The following is a 17,765-nucleotide window of genomic DNA, read 5'->3' on the forward strand; positions in this document are numbered from 1 at the left end:
TTTTTATGTATTCAGTATGCGATAAATAAATCTGGATCTCAGGATCTTTGGTTCACAATATCTGTGCCAGTCAAAATTAAAAGTTAGACTGAAACATCACCTGCCCCTCTCTCAAATAGTGTTGCCTGGCCTGTATTTTGTACTTTTAATTCAAATCGTATTGTAAAGCTGAAAGAGGAGCTAGGTAAGTGTATGAAAAGAATGAATTTGCAGTGCTCTGGTACAGAGTGAGAAAGAGTTACTATCTGCTTTGCTCTGACTGGGTGCTTTGTGGTCTTCTACGGCAATTACAATGCATAGGAATGCAAGAGGATACAGAGTCACAGGCACATCTCCCCCCACCATTGACAACATCTACAGGAGGTACTGTCCCAAGAAGGAAAATACACATGGAAACATTCAGTGAAATGCGCAATTGGTGTTAACAACCAACAAGGATGTGCAGGAGCAGCACACAAGTGTTGCCACATATTCCAGCACCAACGTAGCATGTCCACAATGTTCAACGCAGTCACAAAAACAGCAACACAACAGAACAAAAACAACAACAGCAGAAAAAGCTCCTTTCTACCCACACACACAGGCCTCCAACCCCAGGAGAGGCTGCCTCTGGGCCTCTAGTCCTTGGCCCCGGACTTCCAATCTCACAAACCTCAGGCTTACAACCTTTAGTCTCTTGTTCAAGTTTATTGTCATTCAACTGTATATGTAGATGTAAACGAAACAGCGTTCTTTTGGACTAAAGTGCACGACATGGTAACATATAACTCACACACAGCACAAAAAGTAATATTACCACAAATAAATTAACAAATAATAAATATATTCCAGAAGATTGACATTTAGAATAAGATGCATTTATGACACAAGTTAATAAGTAAAAATATAACACTACTGGTGCTTCATAAGCGATGAGACCTGGGTGGTGGCAGGGAGTCCAGTAGTCTCACAGCCCAGGGGAAGAAACTGTTTACCAACCAAACACTCCTTGTCCTAATGCTACAGGACCTCCTGTCTGATGGTAGGGTACTCAAAGAGATTATGGGATAGATGGGAGGGATTCTTGACAATGCTAAGGTCACTGTATAGACAGTGCTCTTGATAAATAGCTCAGATTAGTGGATGGGAACATTGTCAAAGATCCCCATTACCTAGGTTTATCCTGGGCTCGACATATGGATGCAATCACGAAGAAGGCACAGCAGTGGCTAGTCTTCAGTAAGAGTTTTAAATTGTTCCAATAATTACAAATAATGGCAAAGGGTAACTAAACCAGTAGCCCATGTCTATATAGAGATGTGCTTGTCTTTGTGTTAGTTTTGACAGGGCTGAGACTGATGTTGGAGTTAATGACAATAGAGATCTCCTTAAATGAGAATGTACTGCTTTCAACAACTTAACTGAATACCAATATCTCTGAGCAATCCTGCTATTTCCAAAAACATGTTTCCATAAACAATTTTATTCACTTGAAAATTCCCATTTCTTTCAGTAGCACATAAACTAAAACCAGATGTTTTAATAACATCAGTGCTTCCTAATGGGGCAAGAATTGTAGGCTTCAGCAATTTCCCCTAAACAAAGTAATTATTTCCTTTAGACAGACGACTTTGTTCTATCATGTTAAAAAGTCTCTCAGTTCACTTAATATTGCTATTATGTCTGCAAGTCTGAGAGAGTAGGGCCAACAACTGGAGGCCCAGAGGAGGTCGGTCCTAGGGTTTGAGGCCTCGGTGTTTGTGTGAGACATGCTGCATTGGCAACAAAATATGTAGTGACCCTTCTGGGCTACCTCCAGGACTTCCTTGGGTGTGTTAATTGTTAATGCAAATGATACATTTCACTGCATGTTTTGATTTACATGTGATAAATAAATCTTGAATTTTGAGGTAACAAAAGCTCTAACAAATTTCTACAGATGTGCAGTGGAGACCATTCTGACTGGCTGCATCACAGCCTGGTAAGGAGGCCCCAATACACAGGACTGAAGGAGGCTGCAAAGAGTTGTAGACTCAGCCAGCTCCATCATGGGCACAAGCACCCCCACCATTAAGGACATCTTCAATAGGCAGTGCCTCAAGAAAGTGGCATCTATCATTAAGGCCCTTCGCGATCCAAGACATCCCCTTTTCTCACTTGTATCATCAGGGAGAAGTTACAGACAGGAGTCTGAAGATGCACATTCTACATTTTAGGGAGAGCTTCTTTCCCTCTGCCAAGGGGTCATTGAGAGCTATTAAATTTTGAGCCCTGCCTCTGCATTTCCTCACAAACTCCAGCCCCCTCTGCTCAGGACCGCAGGTGACAGCCTATCTAGGGCTTTTACGTATCTGTCCCTATCACTACATCTGGCACCATGTTCCACACACCCATCTCTTTGTAAAAACGCCTACCTCTACATCCCCTCCATATACTTCCCTCCATTCACCTTAAAATATAGTCCTAGGAAAAAGCTTCCGACTGTCTTTTATCATTTTGTAGACCTCTCATACTCCTTCCCTCCAAAGAGAAAAGTCCTAGTTCGCTCAGCCTTTCGTCGTAAGATATGCTCTCCCAGTTAGGCAGTGGCCTGGTAAATTTCCCTTAAACCCTCTCTAAAACGTCCACATCCTCCCTATAATGAGGCGAACAGAATTGAACACAAGAGTGGTCTTACCAGTTTTATCGAGTTGCAGTATTACCTTGCGGCTTGTTGTTTATTTTTGCAAAAATGCCTTATTTTACACATTCTTATTTTTAAAGTCTTCACAGTCTCGTATCATTTATATTCGATGTGTTGTCTGTACCTATGTGCTAGATGAAGCACATTCGCCCTCATAGATACTACCTGATCCGCTGAATTCCTCTGGTGTTCCTCACGTGTTGAGGCCTATACGGGATCTCACCGAATTTGAGCACACAACCTTTGGGCGCGTACGGAGGCGACGGGCGGAATGGCTTTCGCCGTCGCTGTGATTGGCTCCGGACGATATTACGCGACGCCCGCGCACGCTTTTGACTTTCGTCCGCGGACAGCCAAGCACGTTGTGATGACGTACGTGTTACGTACAAGCGCAAAGGCGCGGTTGCGCATGAGCAGTTTGGCCGTTGACTTCCGACGACTCGTGGGTGACGGACTGGGGCGAAGGCGAAGATGGTTTGTGTTACTTTTCCTTTCCAAAAATTGCATTCCCCCCCCCTAGAACCGCGGTAATGATCAGTATGGGGTCGCCGAGTGCCCGACGTTTCATCTGGAGCGCCGCCTCTGCATTTTCCTCAGAAACTCCGGCTTTCTCGCGCTCGAAACGCAGCAACCGGCATTGAGTTTGTTGGCCAGTTATTCCGGCGGTGGGTTGGGCGAGTTCCATTCTCTCTCGGAGCACGGAATTTCAGCTATATTCTGGCAGGAATTTCTCTTCCTCCTGGACAGTGACGACATCCATAATTACACAGGCGCATGTGCGAAATATACCGCCGACCCCGCTCAGTGTCGGCTCGATCTGGTCTTTGCGCATGCGTGTTACAAGTTAGTGCTTGAGTATGAATGCTGCAGAAATTGGATTTGATTTATTATTGTCACATCTGCGGACGTACAATGAAAAGCTGTTCATGCTGATCAGTTCATTACACAGTGGATTGTGGTAGTATAAGGAAAAGTGTAATAAATGAAAGTGTAGCCTACAGGGTGCAAGCAGACAATATGCTGCAAGACCATAAACAGCTCTAATATGATGGCAAGAGTCCATCTTGTAAACTTTTTACTGTTGGAATTCTCAAGTGAGCGGTATAATCCGCAAACAGTCCATAGATCAGGATTTAAGGATACAGTGCTAGCATAGTCTCTGTTCTTCCAAGCATCTGTCTAGTTTATATATATTTATTGTAATTTATATTTTTTTCTTGGTTGTTATGACTGGGAGAGGTCGTGGGGATAAGCTCCCGCAATCTATTAAGTGCTCTCAGTGGAGTGTGTCTCAAATAGCTTCTGACAACTAAGTCCAGCTCCTGGCCTTCACATGTGGATTAGCCACTGAGCCTGATGGAACCGTCTCTACTGACAGGAAAAGGCAAAAGTTGGATTACTGGTGCCTTAAACTAATCCCTTTCGGCAGATGGGGCTTGTCAACTGTGGTTGGCAGGTCATCTAGAAGAAGGAAAACTCATATCTCAAACCTCCATTGTCTTGTGGCTGTACCCACTCATGCCAAAGGCTTCAGGAGTATACCCAGAGGTAATACCTGGAGGTGGACTCCCTAAGGCAGTCCTATGTTGAGTTTAGTGCTGACTGGGAGCTGCTGCAGGGCCACAGCTTGCTCTCCGTATCTTATTGCCCTGGCTTGTATATCATGCAGACAGCTAGAGTTCAGTATCCATGGTCAAGTGAATCAATGGAGGGCTTCCTCATTTTTTTTCTTATTATGTATGGCATTGTACTGCTGCTGCAAGCCAACAAATTTCATGACATACACCAATGATATCAAACCTAATTCTAAAATATTTACAGAATACAGATGCTGAAATACTCTGGGTCAAGCATCATCTGTGGAAGGAATTGAACAGCTGAGATCTCGGGAGACCTGAAATGTCTTTTCATTTTTCTCCATGGGTCTGGTTTGGACCATTGAGCTCATCCATTGCTCTGTGCATTGCACCTTTTCAATTACTTTACTGACACATATTTATCCTTTGCAAATATTTTCCAAATAAATCTGTTTACTGTTATGGAGTCTGCATATTTGTAATGGGACCAGATAGCTTTCTGACAAGCAGGTCTGGATGTCTGATAAGAGCATGGGCCATTCTAACATACAGTTTGTGAAATGCTGTGATTCTATTCTGAGAGTATGTTCCCTGAGCACTGTTATTCATAACTATTTAAAAGTTCTCACAGGCAGCAGTAAAACAAAGAAACACAATAGAAACCATGAGAGACCCCACACCACAAAGAGTGTCAAATATCCAATGTACGAGAAAGAACAAATCGTACAAATAGGAAAAAGTAAACATAATACACAGAACATGGACTGCAGTGTACCAGAAAGTGAGTCCGCAGCCACGGAGCCAGTTCAGTGCTGTGGCAAATACCAATGGCTGCCTGCTACAGCTGCAGAGTCAGTTCAGCCCTGAGGTGAGTATAACCTCATGGAGTAGTGAGCTGGAAACTGGTTTGTGTCTTGACCTCAGCCTCAAAGTGCCTTAATCTTTCTAATCTGGCTCAGTGCTTAATTTGGCTAAGATCGTTGGTTTCCAGTGTTGGATTGAAAACCTAACTATTATGTGTGTGAGAGTGAGAGGAGGGTGGGGGGGGAATGCACTCACTTACCCATGTCATCTTTAACAATCTATACTCTTGGCAATTCTCCCTACTCAATGGATTGGCTCACCAAAAGATGAGAATTATTGATTTATACTAAGCCTTACCTATATTTTATTTTTTGTCCTCTTCCTACCTCATGCTCTTATCTTTTGTTATTTAAGTACCACTTTCTTTATTGTTTGATTTATAGGCTCGACCCTTCAGAGTGCTAAATTATAGAACAGAAGCAGCTCCTTTTGTTTACCCATCTTGTTTGGGTGCCTGCTTCCACACAGTCATGCCAACTCTATTGCATTACCCTATTTCTGTCTCCACTTATCCTCAGTTAACTCTAAGCCATTAAAATTTAACTTTGGTCAAATTTTACATTTCTAATTCTAGTATTCATTCTAATACTGGAGGGCATGCACTTAAATTGCGAAGGGGTAATTTCAAAGAAGATGTGCGAGGCAAGTTTTTTTTACACTGACTGGTGGGTGCCTGGAATGCACTGTCAGGGGTGGTGGTAGAGGCAGATACATTGGAGACTTGTAAGAGACTTTTAAATAGGCACATGAATGAGTGAGGAAATGGAAAGGTATGGACATTGAGAGGAGAGTAGATTAGTTGAAAGTACATTCACTGTCCAAGTACGTGTACCATATACAACCTTGAAATTCATCTTGCAAGCAACCACAAAACAAATATGATTGAATTTGTGAAAGGTTAGCCATTTGATTAATAATTTAATTGGTTTGGCACAATATTATGAGCTGAAGGGTCTGTTGCTGTGTTGTACTGTTCTATGTCATGTATAGGTTTGGGGGGTGGTTGGTGTGGAATGGGTGGTGTAACACAGTGAGAAGACATCTCACCCCTTTTGCTATCCTAAACATCAAAATATGGGGAATCAGAGTTATGCTTTCTGTTTGGATAAAAATGGGGAAATTTGAGAAGCCAGTGAAGAATGGGACTGGGCTAATTGTTGCATGATATGCTAACATGCGGGTATGGCAAAGGATTAGGATAAATAGCAAGTTTTTATTGGAAGAAGGTTTGCGTATAAGTGTAATGAAATGTTCAAATCAAACAGAGAGAATGACCAGACTGGTTCAAGCTGATAGTTGGTCCTTCCAGTAACTAACTCAAATAACCATGTAGTGTAAGTTAGAAATGGATGTACAGAAGGAAATGCACAATGGAAATATATTGGTTGTTCAGGAAGCACTTGTGTAGGGTTCTGGGTAGGTTTGTCCCATTGAGGCAGGGAAAGGATGTTAGGGTGAAGGAACCATAGTTGATGAGATGTGCAACATCTAATTACGAGGAAAAAAATAAGCATAGTTAAGGTTCAGGAAACAGGGCTCTTGAAAGTTACAAGGTAGCCAGGAAAGAGTTTACTCTAAGAATGGACTTAAAGCTAGAAGGAGACATGAGAAGGCCTTGGTATGTGGAAGTTTTTCTTAATCCTAAGACATTCTATATGTATGTGAAGAACAGAAGGATGACTACAGTGAGGGTTAGAAGAGGAAATGTGTGCCAGGATTTGAAGGAATTGGAAAAGATCCTTAAAGAATACTTGCTTCAGTATTCACCATTGAGAGGGATCTTGACAAATTGGAGGTCTGTGTAGACCAGGCTGATGTGCTAGAAAGAGGATGTGCTGGAACTTGCAGATGTATTCAGAACATTTAAGGGACTCTTAGATTGGCAGGTAGATGAAAGAAAAATTGAGGGCTCTGGGAGCTTGTCTAAGCGTGTCTTAAGTGTATCTGTCTACCACCACCCCTGGCACCCACCACTCTGTTTAAACAAAAACCTACTTTTGATATCCTTATTTCTTCCTCTAATCTTAAAATTATGTCCCCTTGTATTTGCCACTTCTGCCCTGAGATAAAGGTGCTGGCTGTCTACTCTATGCCTCTTATCATCTTGTACTCCTTTATCAAGTCCTCTCTCATACTCCTTCACTCCAAAGAGAAAAGCTCAGCACCTATCCTTACAAGAGGTTGAAGTGTTGTTCCATCACACTCCTAACTTGAGTATTGATGGTGTACAGGCTTCGGGGAGCTAGGAGGTGGTTGTTGCAGGATTCCTAGCCTCTGACCTGAACACTACATGTCTACTCAAATTCAGTTTCTGGCCAGTAATAATTCCCAGGATATTGACAGCAGGAGATGGAATAGGTTCAGGCTATCAACATATAGATGTGGAGATGATAAAGTAAAATGCACATTGTGAAAATATGAAGGTCAGACAGTGTCTGCAAGCATAGACCCCCCCCCCCTCCCCAAGAGGTTTAAAGGGAAACTTGTTTCATTAGGTTTTGATTGCAGTAAACAATTAAATATGAGGATGAAATTTGGGTATTCTAAAGATTTTATAAGGATTATTTTTCAAAGGTTCCATTTTATACACTCAGATTAAAATGTGGAGTTCTTTGGTGAGGCCTTTTGAAGCAGTTTAAAAGTGAATTGGGTAAGGGGAGAATTATTAAAGAAATTTCACTTGTATCTGCTTCAACACTCCTTTAAAACAGTATGAATTCTTGATCAGTGCTCTTTTTGATCGTTTTAAATCTCCTTTTCCTATCTACAGACTCTTCTGCAAGTGGAAACTAGTTTCTCATTCATAAAACATCAAAATTAATTCAATCCTCCTCACCCCCAAAATCAAAACTTACCAGTTACTCATATTTCTGACAAATCATGCATGTATGTGCTTAATAAGGAACCAATAGTATGACATGCTGCTCTTGTAATGTCTGAAGTTTTGGATTTCCGAGTTGTGTTTTGTACTAATCATTTTCTTTTCCCTACAGCGTGAATGTATCTCCATCCATGTTGGCCAGGCTGGTGTCCAGATGGGCAATGCCTGCTGGGAGCTGTACTGCTTGGAACATGGCATCCAGCCAGACGGACAGATGCCTAGTGACAAGACCATTGGAGGTGGAGACGACTCCTTCAACACCTTCTTCAGGGAGACTGGAGCAGGGAAGCATGTTCCACGAGCTGTCTTCGTTGATCTAGAACCAACTGTGATTGGTAAGCCCTGCAAGAGAAAAACATTTAATTCTGTTTATGGAGCCTCTTAGCAAAAATTCAAAGAACATTTCACCATATTATTGTTATTTGTGTGTGTTGTGGAAGAACAAAAGGAAGACTTGCTGTCCTTTTTTCTATAAAGGTGCCAGAAAAATGCCAGCAATAACTTGAAGAATCCTGCCTACCCTGTCATGTCCCACACTCATTGGGCAAGAGGCTAAGTAGCATTCACACCAGGATCACCAGACTCAAAAACAGTTGCTTCCCCCAAGCAGTAAGGCTGATCAACACCTCCACACTTACCACCACCACTACTTAATAATTTCCTGTCAGTCAGTTTATGTACATATACTCCTGTACCTAGCATCACTTTATGTTATGTATAATCAATGTATGTATATAAACTAAAGTCAAAGTAAAATTTATTATCAGTACATACATGTCAACACATAGATTCTTTTTCTGTGGGCACACTTTGCAAATCTATAGAACAGTATGTGTGAACCAGATCAATGGACAACAAATTGCAGGTGCGGATTTAAGTAAATAGCAATAAATAACGAGCATGAAATAACAAGATAAAAAAGTCTTTAAATGAGTGTAGTTATCTCCTTTTGTTCAAGAGCCCGATAGTTAAGGGGTAGTAACTGTTCTTGAACTTAGTGGTGCAAGTCTTGAGGCACCTGTACCAAGCAGCAAGAAAGGAGCATGGCCTGGGGTTGAGGATCTTTGATAATGGATGCTGCTTTCCTACAGCAACATTTCATATGGTTGGGAGTGTTTTACCTTTGATGTAATGGACTGAATCCACTATCTTTTGAAGGATTTTCCACTCAAAGGCATTGGTGTACCAAGGCATACCAAGCTGTAATGCAGCCAGTCAGCACACTTTTCACCTCACATCTGTAGAAATTTGCCAAGGTTTGTGATAACATGCCAAATCAAAACAGACTCCTGAGGAAGTGGAGGTGCTGTCGTGCTTCCTTTGTAATTATATGATGGTCCTGAGCAGGTCTTCTGAGATAGTGACACGCAAGAATTTAAAGTTACTGACTCTCTTCCTTGGATGATTACTGGCCTGTAGACCTCCGGTTTCCTTCTCCCGAAGTCTACAATCAGTTACTTAGTCTAATTGCCATTGAGTGAGAGGCTGTTGTTATCACACCACTCGGCCAAATTTTCAATCTCATCCTGTATGCTCATTCATCACTATCTTTAATACAGGCCACAACTTTATTGTTTTATTGTGTTTTTTTTGTGCTGCATCAGATCTAGAGTAATAATTATTTTATTCTCTTACACTTGTGTACTGAAAATGACATGAGTCTGGAATCTTAATTCTGCATTCTAGATGAGGTTCGCAGTGGTACCTATCGGCAGCTGTTCCATCCTGAGCAGCTCATCTGTGGGAAGGAGGATGCTGCAAACAATTATGCCCGTGGACACTACACCACTGGCAAGGAGCTGATCGACTTGGTCCTGGACAAACTCCGTAAGCTGGTAGGATTCTTCCATTACAATCTATAAAACAAGGGGAGCTAACAGTAACTTGTTCATTCGTTTAATGGAATATGATCATTAGCACATTACTCATGTATGATCTATTTTCATATATTTTATTAGAGGACCTGATGGTGCATTCGGCTATGATGACGGCTTCAGCGATTTTCCCTTCACATCCGAAAACCTGTGTTTCAATCCTGAACAGGGAGTGGATAACTAAAAGATCACATCTCCTTGATGCTCGTTAAGTCACAAGTGAAATGCCTTCTTATAGTTTCCAAACTAGCTGCTGGTAAACATCTGTCCACAGCTCTTAAGGTACCCCTGTCTTCGGTGGTTTGAAGGTGTGGATCATTGAATTGGCACCTAAAAATACACAAAATTACAGTGGTCCCAGATAAGAGCTAGAAGAAAATATAAACTTTTATTAAGTTAGTATAGTATTTAAGTGGCCATAAAGAATGAGATTTCAGTGCTCATTCTGCTGATTATTTAAATTCAGATTTAGATTAATGCGCACAAAATGCTGGAGAAACTCAGCAGGTCAGGCAGCATCTATGGAGAGAAACATTTGACATTTCAGGCTGAGACTCTTCATCAGGACTGGAAAGGAAGGGGGAAGAAGAAAGAAAAGGAAGGTGGGGAGGATAGGTGGATGAAGCAAGAAGCTGGGTGGGGGTGGGTGGAAGAGATAGGGCTGATGAAGGAATCTGATAGGAGAGAAGGGAAGGAGGGGCACAGAAGGAGGTAATGGGCAGGTGAGGAGAAAAAAGGGATTAAGAGGGAAGCCAGAAAGGGGAAATGAAAAAAGAGCAGGGGCGGGGGGAAGAAACTACAATAAGTTTAAAAAAAAAATCAATGTTCATGCTGTCTGGTTGGAGGCTACCCCGACCAAGTATGAGGTGTTGATCTTCCAACCCGAGAGTAGTCTCTTTGTGACAGTAGTGAAAGCCATGGACTAACATGTTGGAATGGGAAGTAGAATTAAAATGGGTGGCCACTGGTCTTCATTTTCATTTACTTATCACATGTATATCAAAGCATGTTCAACACAACACAAGCAGCAACAACAGAACAGCAGCAGCAAAATAACCCCCTTGCCTCTCTCCCTGTACACTAACATGCACACACACAGCCTTCCAACTCCAGGACGGGTAGTGTCCAGCCTGCAGTTTGACTTTCAGGCATTCAGTGTTTGAATTCTCTGGTGTGGACTCTCAGACCCAGGGTTTTGGCCTTGGTAAATTAGAGAGCAGAAGTTATTTTATAGTGTTATATTTGACAGCAACTGACAGGATGACTAAAATTCCAATAGCATTTGAAGCCATCTGGGACTTTTAAACTCATGAATTATAATATTCAGATTGTGAAGACCCTAAGACATAGGAGTGGAATTAGGCCATTCGGCTCATTGAGACTGCTCTGTCATTCCATCATGGCTGATTTATTATTCCTCTCAACCCTATTCCCTTGACCTCTCCTCATAACCTTTGACTAATTACTAATTAAAATCCTTAATACTAAAAGGTACTAATAAAAAACCAATCAATGTCTATGTTAAATATACCCGTTGACTTGTCCTCCACAGCCATCTATGGCAAGGGAAGAAGCTCAGTGGAATACGAAGTCCAAGGAAGCTTATTACAGAAATAAAGGCTGACAAGGAATTAGTTTATGCTTTATTGATTGTTACTCAAGTAATAACTCATTTAGTCAGGCTTTAATTTTCGTTAGATAACTGAAAGGTTGTCTGAAAAATGGCAGATGGAATTTAATGTGTGAGGTGTTGCTCTTTAGGAGGACAATTGAGGGTAGAACTTACACAGGGAGTGGTAGACCACAGTGTGTGGTAGAACAGAAGGACTGGTGAACATGGATCTGTAATTCCTTGCACGAGGCATTACAGGTAGATGGGTCTTAAAGAGAACTATTGGCACATTGGCCTTCATAAATCAAGGCACTCACAGGAGTTGGATTAAGGATTAGCTTTATTTGCCATATACATTTAGATGTATTAGGAATTTTCTGTGGTGTGTTGCTGCGAAATTCAACAAAGAACCAAGCTTTCAACAATTAGGAAGAATTGGGATGTTACGTTGAAGTTGTAAAAGATGTTGGCGAGACCAAATTTGGAGTATTGTATGCAGTTCTGGTCACCTACCTACAAAATTTACAATCATGTTGCTGGAACTTGTTGATCTAAGTTATAGGGAAAAGTTGAGTAAGTCAGGACTTTATTCCCTGGAGTGTAGGAGAATAGAGGTATACAAAATAATCAGGAGTATAGATAAGGTTAATGCAAGCAGTTTTTCCTGAGGTTGGGTGAGATTAGAACTGGTGGTCATGGGTTAAGGATGAAAGGCGACATGTTTAAGGGGAACCTGAGGGAGAAATTAACTCAATAGGGTAGTGTGAGTGTGGAACAAGCTGCTAGTGGAAGTGATAAATGGGTCTTTGATGGCAGCATTTAAGAGTGGTTTGGATAAGTTCATGAATGGGAGGTCTGTGGTCCAGGTGCAGGTTGATGGGATTTGGCAGGGTTCAGCATGGACAAGATGGACTGTTTCTATGCTGTACTGTTCTATGATACTGGAGAAAATTGAGATTTTTCTGCCTTCTATCAATAATTTGTAGCTGCATCATAATATGTTTCCTTTCTACTCTCATCACAGGCTGATCAGTGCACAGGGCTCCAGGGATTCCTCGTCTTCCACAGTTTTGGCGGAGGCACTGGCTCTGGTTTCACCTCTCTGCTGATGGAACGTCTGTCTGTGGATTATGGCAAAAAATCCAAGTTAGAGTTTGCCATCTACCCAGCTCCTCAGATCTCCACCGCAGTGGTTGAACCCTACAACTCTATCCTGACCACCCACACCACCCTAGAGCATTCAGACTGCGCCTTCATGGTGGACAATGAGGCCATCTATGACATCTGCCGGAGAAACCTGGACATAGAGCGCCCAACCTACACCAATCTGAATCGCCTCATTGGTCAAATTGTGTCCTCCATTACAGTATCCTTGCGCTTTGACGGTGCCCTGAATGTTGATCTGACAGAGTTCCAGACCAATTTAGTCCCATACCCACGTATCCACTTCCCTCTGGCTACCTATGCCCCTGTGATCTCAGCTGAGAAGGCTTACCATGAACAACTGTCTGTGGCTGAGATCACCAATGCCTGCTTTGAGCCAGCAAACCAGATGGTGAAGTGTGACCCTCGCCATGGCAAGTACATGGCTTGTTGTCTGCTTTACCGGGGTGATGTGGTGCCAAAAGATGTCAATGTTGCCATTGGTGCCATCAAAACCAAACGTAGCATCCAGTTTGTAGACTGGTGCCCCACTGGTTTCAAGGTTGGCATCAACTACCAGCCTCCTACTGTGGTGCCCGGTGGTGACCTGGCCAAGGTGCAGCGTGCAGTCTGTATGCTGAGCAACACCACCGCTATTGCTGAAGCCTGGGCTCGCCTTGACCACAAGTTTGACCTGATGTATGCCAAGCGCGCATTTGTGCATTGGTATGTGGGGGAGGGGATGGAGGAAGGGGAGTTCTCCGAGGCCCGGGAAGATATGGCAGCCTTAGAGAAGGATTATGAAGAGGTTGGTGCAGATACTATTGATGACCAGGGTGAAGAGGAAGAATATTAGGTGATCAAAAACCATCCCTAATTATTGATTGAGGATAATTTGCAGATTAGATTCATTCCAAGCGGGGAAATTGATTTCCAGTATTTTTTTCCTGTCAATTGGAAATTGTACTCATCCTGTTAAGCTAATGTTGCTTTTAATTCTGCTGAATGTTGCAATTATGAGAATACATTAAAAAAAAATTTGAGCTGAGTAGACAAACAGTAAGCATTTGTATATCAAAGGATTATTAACCATGTATGTATTAACTATAACACAATACAGCTGTATACCATAAAAGGTGGATGTAAATGTTGTAATTTAATCCATACACTTCAATGACTTGACATTTGAATTACTCAATCTAATCATCTCACGTGCAAAAACGTACCAGTGCAGGTAATTCAATGTGGTTATTCCAACTGTTTATTGTTCCATGTACACGGAGTAAGCACAACAATAGAGTAGTATGACTAAATGTTTTTACTGAATCATATTAGTAACTACACGCTGGACAACTTCATGTGGAAGCATCCAACCAAGCCCACTGCGATGAAATACATGTGTACTCAAAAGCCCGTGCTGAGAAAAGAGAGTGAGAACTCTGTGTATAGGCAGCCTAAACAATTTAATGAATGATTGATCTGATACAGTTCACTTATGATGATGGAATTGCACTCCATTTTCACTACCAACACCACCACGTAGCCAGGCAACACAGCTAACAGTAACTGGTTGATGTAATTAATCTAAAGTATATTTGAGATTATTTATGATGCTAATAGGAAATTGAGAACAGGTGTATTCAGAATAGAAATGCCTCATTATAGGAAGGATGTAGAAGCTTTAGATGGGGTGCAAGGGAGATTTACCAGGATGTTGGCTGGACTAGAGAGCAATCATAACACAAAAACAGTCTCTTCAGCCCATGCCAAAGTAAATCAAATACAAAACTAACTTGAAAATGAAAGGCTGAGAATGGTGGTGAAGAGTTTATTTTCTCATTGGAAGTCTGTGACCAGCTTTAGGAGGATAGGTTTAGCAAGATAGGGCTTTTTAGAGTGAAGGAGGATGAAAGGTGACCTGATAGATGTGTACAAGATGATAAGAGGCAAAGATTGAGTGGATAGTCAGAGACTTTTTCCTCAGGGTGGATATGGCTGATAAGGGGCATTATTTATAAAATGAAGGAAAGTATAGGGGTATGTCAAAGGTAAGATGTTTATAGATAGTGGTGGGTGGATGAAATACCCTGCCAGGGGTCATGGTAAAGGCAGATACATTCAGAACATCTAGGGTTAGAGTAGGTTAAAGGATTGGTACAGCTTCATAGATGGAAGGACCTGTACTGTTCTATATTCTTCAGGAAAGTTTCATTGAAATGAATAATGTCTTTTAATTGCAGTATAATTGGAGTGGAGTAATTGCAAAGGGCCCACTTCAACAGAGGAACTGCTTGAGACAATCTCTGTGGACTGCTCTGATCTAGAGCACAGCATTAGTGTAAAATGGTCAAGGATCAAATTTATTCACAGTATGTTACATGTATTAGGAATTCACTGTAGTGTGAGTGTAAGAAAAAATAAGTTTAAAATATTGATATAGAATAAAATCTGCATAAATACATATACCAACATATGTGTACATGTAAACAGCATTATTAAAAAGTGGCTTAAAAGTGTTTACAGTTCAGTGTAGTGACTGAGGTAATGGATAAAAGAGGTGGGGGAGGAGCTAACTGGAATGGTTGATCAGAATAAACTACCTGGGGAAAGAAACTTGAGGTGGTGTGGCTTTTTTTTTGTTAATAGCCTTACAATAACTTGGAAATGACAATTTGCTGGGTGGGTAGTGTCCACAATGATTTTTTTCCTGCCCCTTCTTTGTCCTGGTCTGCAGATAATGACCTGACACCTGAAATGGTGTGTCTGACAGTGCCAATGCTTCCAACTTGAACTGTTTTGAAATAATTCACCATTCTTAATATTTATGTTTAGAACAGTGTTTCAATAGACTACTAGTTAAATTCAACATCTGTGTTTAATTTCCACTGAATCTCTAAAGTTAGGGCACCATGGTAGCATAGTAGGTTAGTGCAACACTACAACAGCTTGCGGGGGGGGAGTTGAAGTTTGGAGTTCAAATCCGGCATGGTGTAAGAATTTTGTATGTCCTTCCTGTAAGTGTGGGTTTCCTCTGGGACCTCTGGTTTCCTCCCACAGTCCCTAGATGTACCAGTTAGTAAGTTAATTGGTCATTGTAAATTGTCCTGTGATTAGGCTAGGGTTAAATAGGTGGGTTGCTGGAAGGTGCACCAGAAGGGCCTGTTTGGTGCTGAATCCCTAAATAAAAATAAGTGGCTGTGGACCTGTAGAACTTACAGTAGCCACTTGAGGTCACTGCACAGTTTCGGGAGAAGTTGTAGACTCAGCCAGCTCCATCATGACTCAGCCCTCCCTAGTATCAAGGACAACTTCAAAAGATGATCCCTCCAGAAGGTGGCATCCGTCATTAAGGACCCCCAACATCCAGGACATGCCATCGAGGAGGAGATATCAAAGACTGAAGGCACTCAAGTTCTTCCCCCGCAATTAGATTTCTGAATGGATAATGAACCCATGATCACTATCTCGCTATTTGCTCTCTTTCTGCACTATTAAATTTGTGCATATATATACTTGTTGAAATTAACAAGATTTTAAATTTTTATTTATTGAAGTGTACCGCTGCAACAAAACAACATATTTCATGACATATGTCCAGTAATACTAATTCTGATCCTGAGGAGAACACACAAAATGCTGGAGGAACTATACATCTTGTATTCCTCCCCTCACCACCCTGTCTCCTTATGCTGGCTTCTACACCCTTTTGACTTGGCCTGAAACATTGACAGTTTATTCCTCTCTTTAGATTATTGTTTATTGCCCTCTATAGGACTACATTTGTCTCATGGTTATTAGACTATTGAACTAGTATCCTAGTATGATAAGATGGGCTCTTGATCTCACAGTCTACCTTGTTATGATGTCATGGAATTAGGTTCACTGTCAGCAAAGCCTCAAACTCAAAAGGAGATTTTAAACCCTATTTGATATAGGTACTCTCACTATAGGGAGGTTATGCTGTGTTGTTTAATCAAGAATATTTTATTTTTCAATGATACATTTAAATTTAGACAAATAGTTCTTAACTCATGTTAAAACTCAGGATTAATGACTTGTAAAATACTTCCATATTACAAAAGATGTATAAACTACAAAGGATTTCCAAACAGGTATGATCCTTACAAACAAAAAGAACATACCAACGAATTGCAGATAACAAGATGTTTCTCACAGAAACTGAAGGTTGAGGAATGAACTCTGTTCTTTCTGTTATCCCATCTTTCTGTCCTTGTCATTCATAGCAATCTCCAATGCTTTCTAACATTTATACTGTCTCTCTATTAGTTGCCAGATAGTATCTGCAAATGATGTTTTGCAGACACCGTTGCTGGGATAAAGTAATTCACACAGATGGTCTAAAAGCCTCTGGGGACAAAGATCTCAAACATCTGAAATTGATTCTGTGAGGGCTGAGTCTGAGTACACAAATATCTCAACTATTGAGTGATCGACTATGATTGATGTGTTAAGTGACAAAATCAGCCTGGTCTGCAAGATTCCATAAACTCTGTCAAAATGGTGCAAGTAATTTAAACAGTGTTGTCTGGTTTGATGCAGGCCAACTAACATAACTCCACTGTCTTATGTTGATTAAACATGGGCCTAAACGACCTCACTGTTTGCTTGTTTACAACAAGAAACTGACCGTCTGGGGGGGTCTTGGCCTGAAATGTCGACTGTACTTTTCCCGTTGATGTTACTTGGCCTGCTGAGTTTCTCCAGCATTTTGTATGTGTTGCTTGGATTTCAGCATCTGCAGATTTTCTGGTTTGTGAAAGAATGTTAGTTAGAAGTTTAACTTTGTCACAAATAAATCAGAAAGCTGAGATTAGCAATAAGCCTCCTGGGCCCTGGAAAGTGAATATTGATTGCAATAACCTTCCACCCTATAGGCTGCCGGCACTCTACTGTGTCAGTAACTGTAACATTTTATGCTGCATTATTGTTTTCCCTTGTAATGCCTCATTGCAGCATGTAATGGATTGATCTGTTTGAACAGTCTGCAAGACAAGTATTTCATTGTATCTCCAATACCAATAACTTGATGGACTAAGAGGAGTTATGGAGGCTGGTATACATCATAGACAAGGACAACAATGTTATAGAATCATAGAGTGCTATATCAGAGAACCAGGCCCTTTGGCCCATC

The 17,765-nt window shown here is 41.3% G+C and overlaps 1 protein-coding gene across 1 annotated transcript; it reads left to right on the plus strand.

Moving 5' to 3' along the window:
* Positions 1 to 3,030: 3,030 nt before the first annotated feature.
* Positions 3,031 to 13,748, plus strand: LOC140728060 (tubulin alpha-1D chain-like). Its single transcript, XM_073046203.1, has 4 exons — positions 3,031 to 3,136; positions 8,097 to 8,319; positions 9,671 to 9,819; positions 12,495 to 13,748. Exons 1-4 carry the CDS (start codon positions 3,134 to 3,136, stop codon positions 13,467 to 13,469), a joined length of 1,350 nt encoding a protein of 449 aa, XP_072902304.1. The 5' UTR covers positions 3,031 to 3,133; the 3' UTR covers positions 13,470 to 13,748.
* Positions 13,749 to 17,765: the final 4,017 nt, after the last annotated feature.

This window comes from Hemitrygon akajei, chromosome 5 (genome assembly GCF_048418815.1).
Source record: "Hemitrygon akajei chromosome 5, sHemAka1.3, whole genome shotgun sequence".
Lineage (NCBI taxonomy): Eukaryota > Metazoa > Chordata > Chondrichthyes > Myliobatiformes > Dasyatidae > Hemitrygon > Hemitrygon akajei.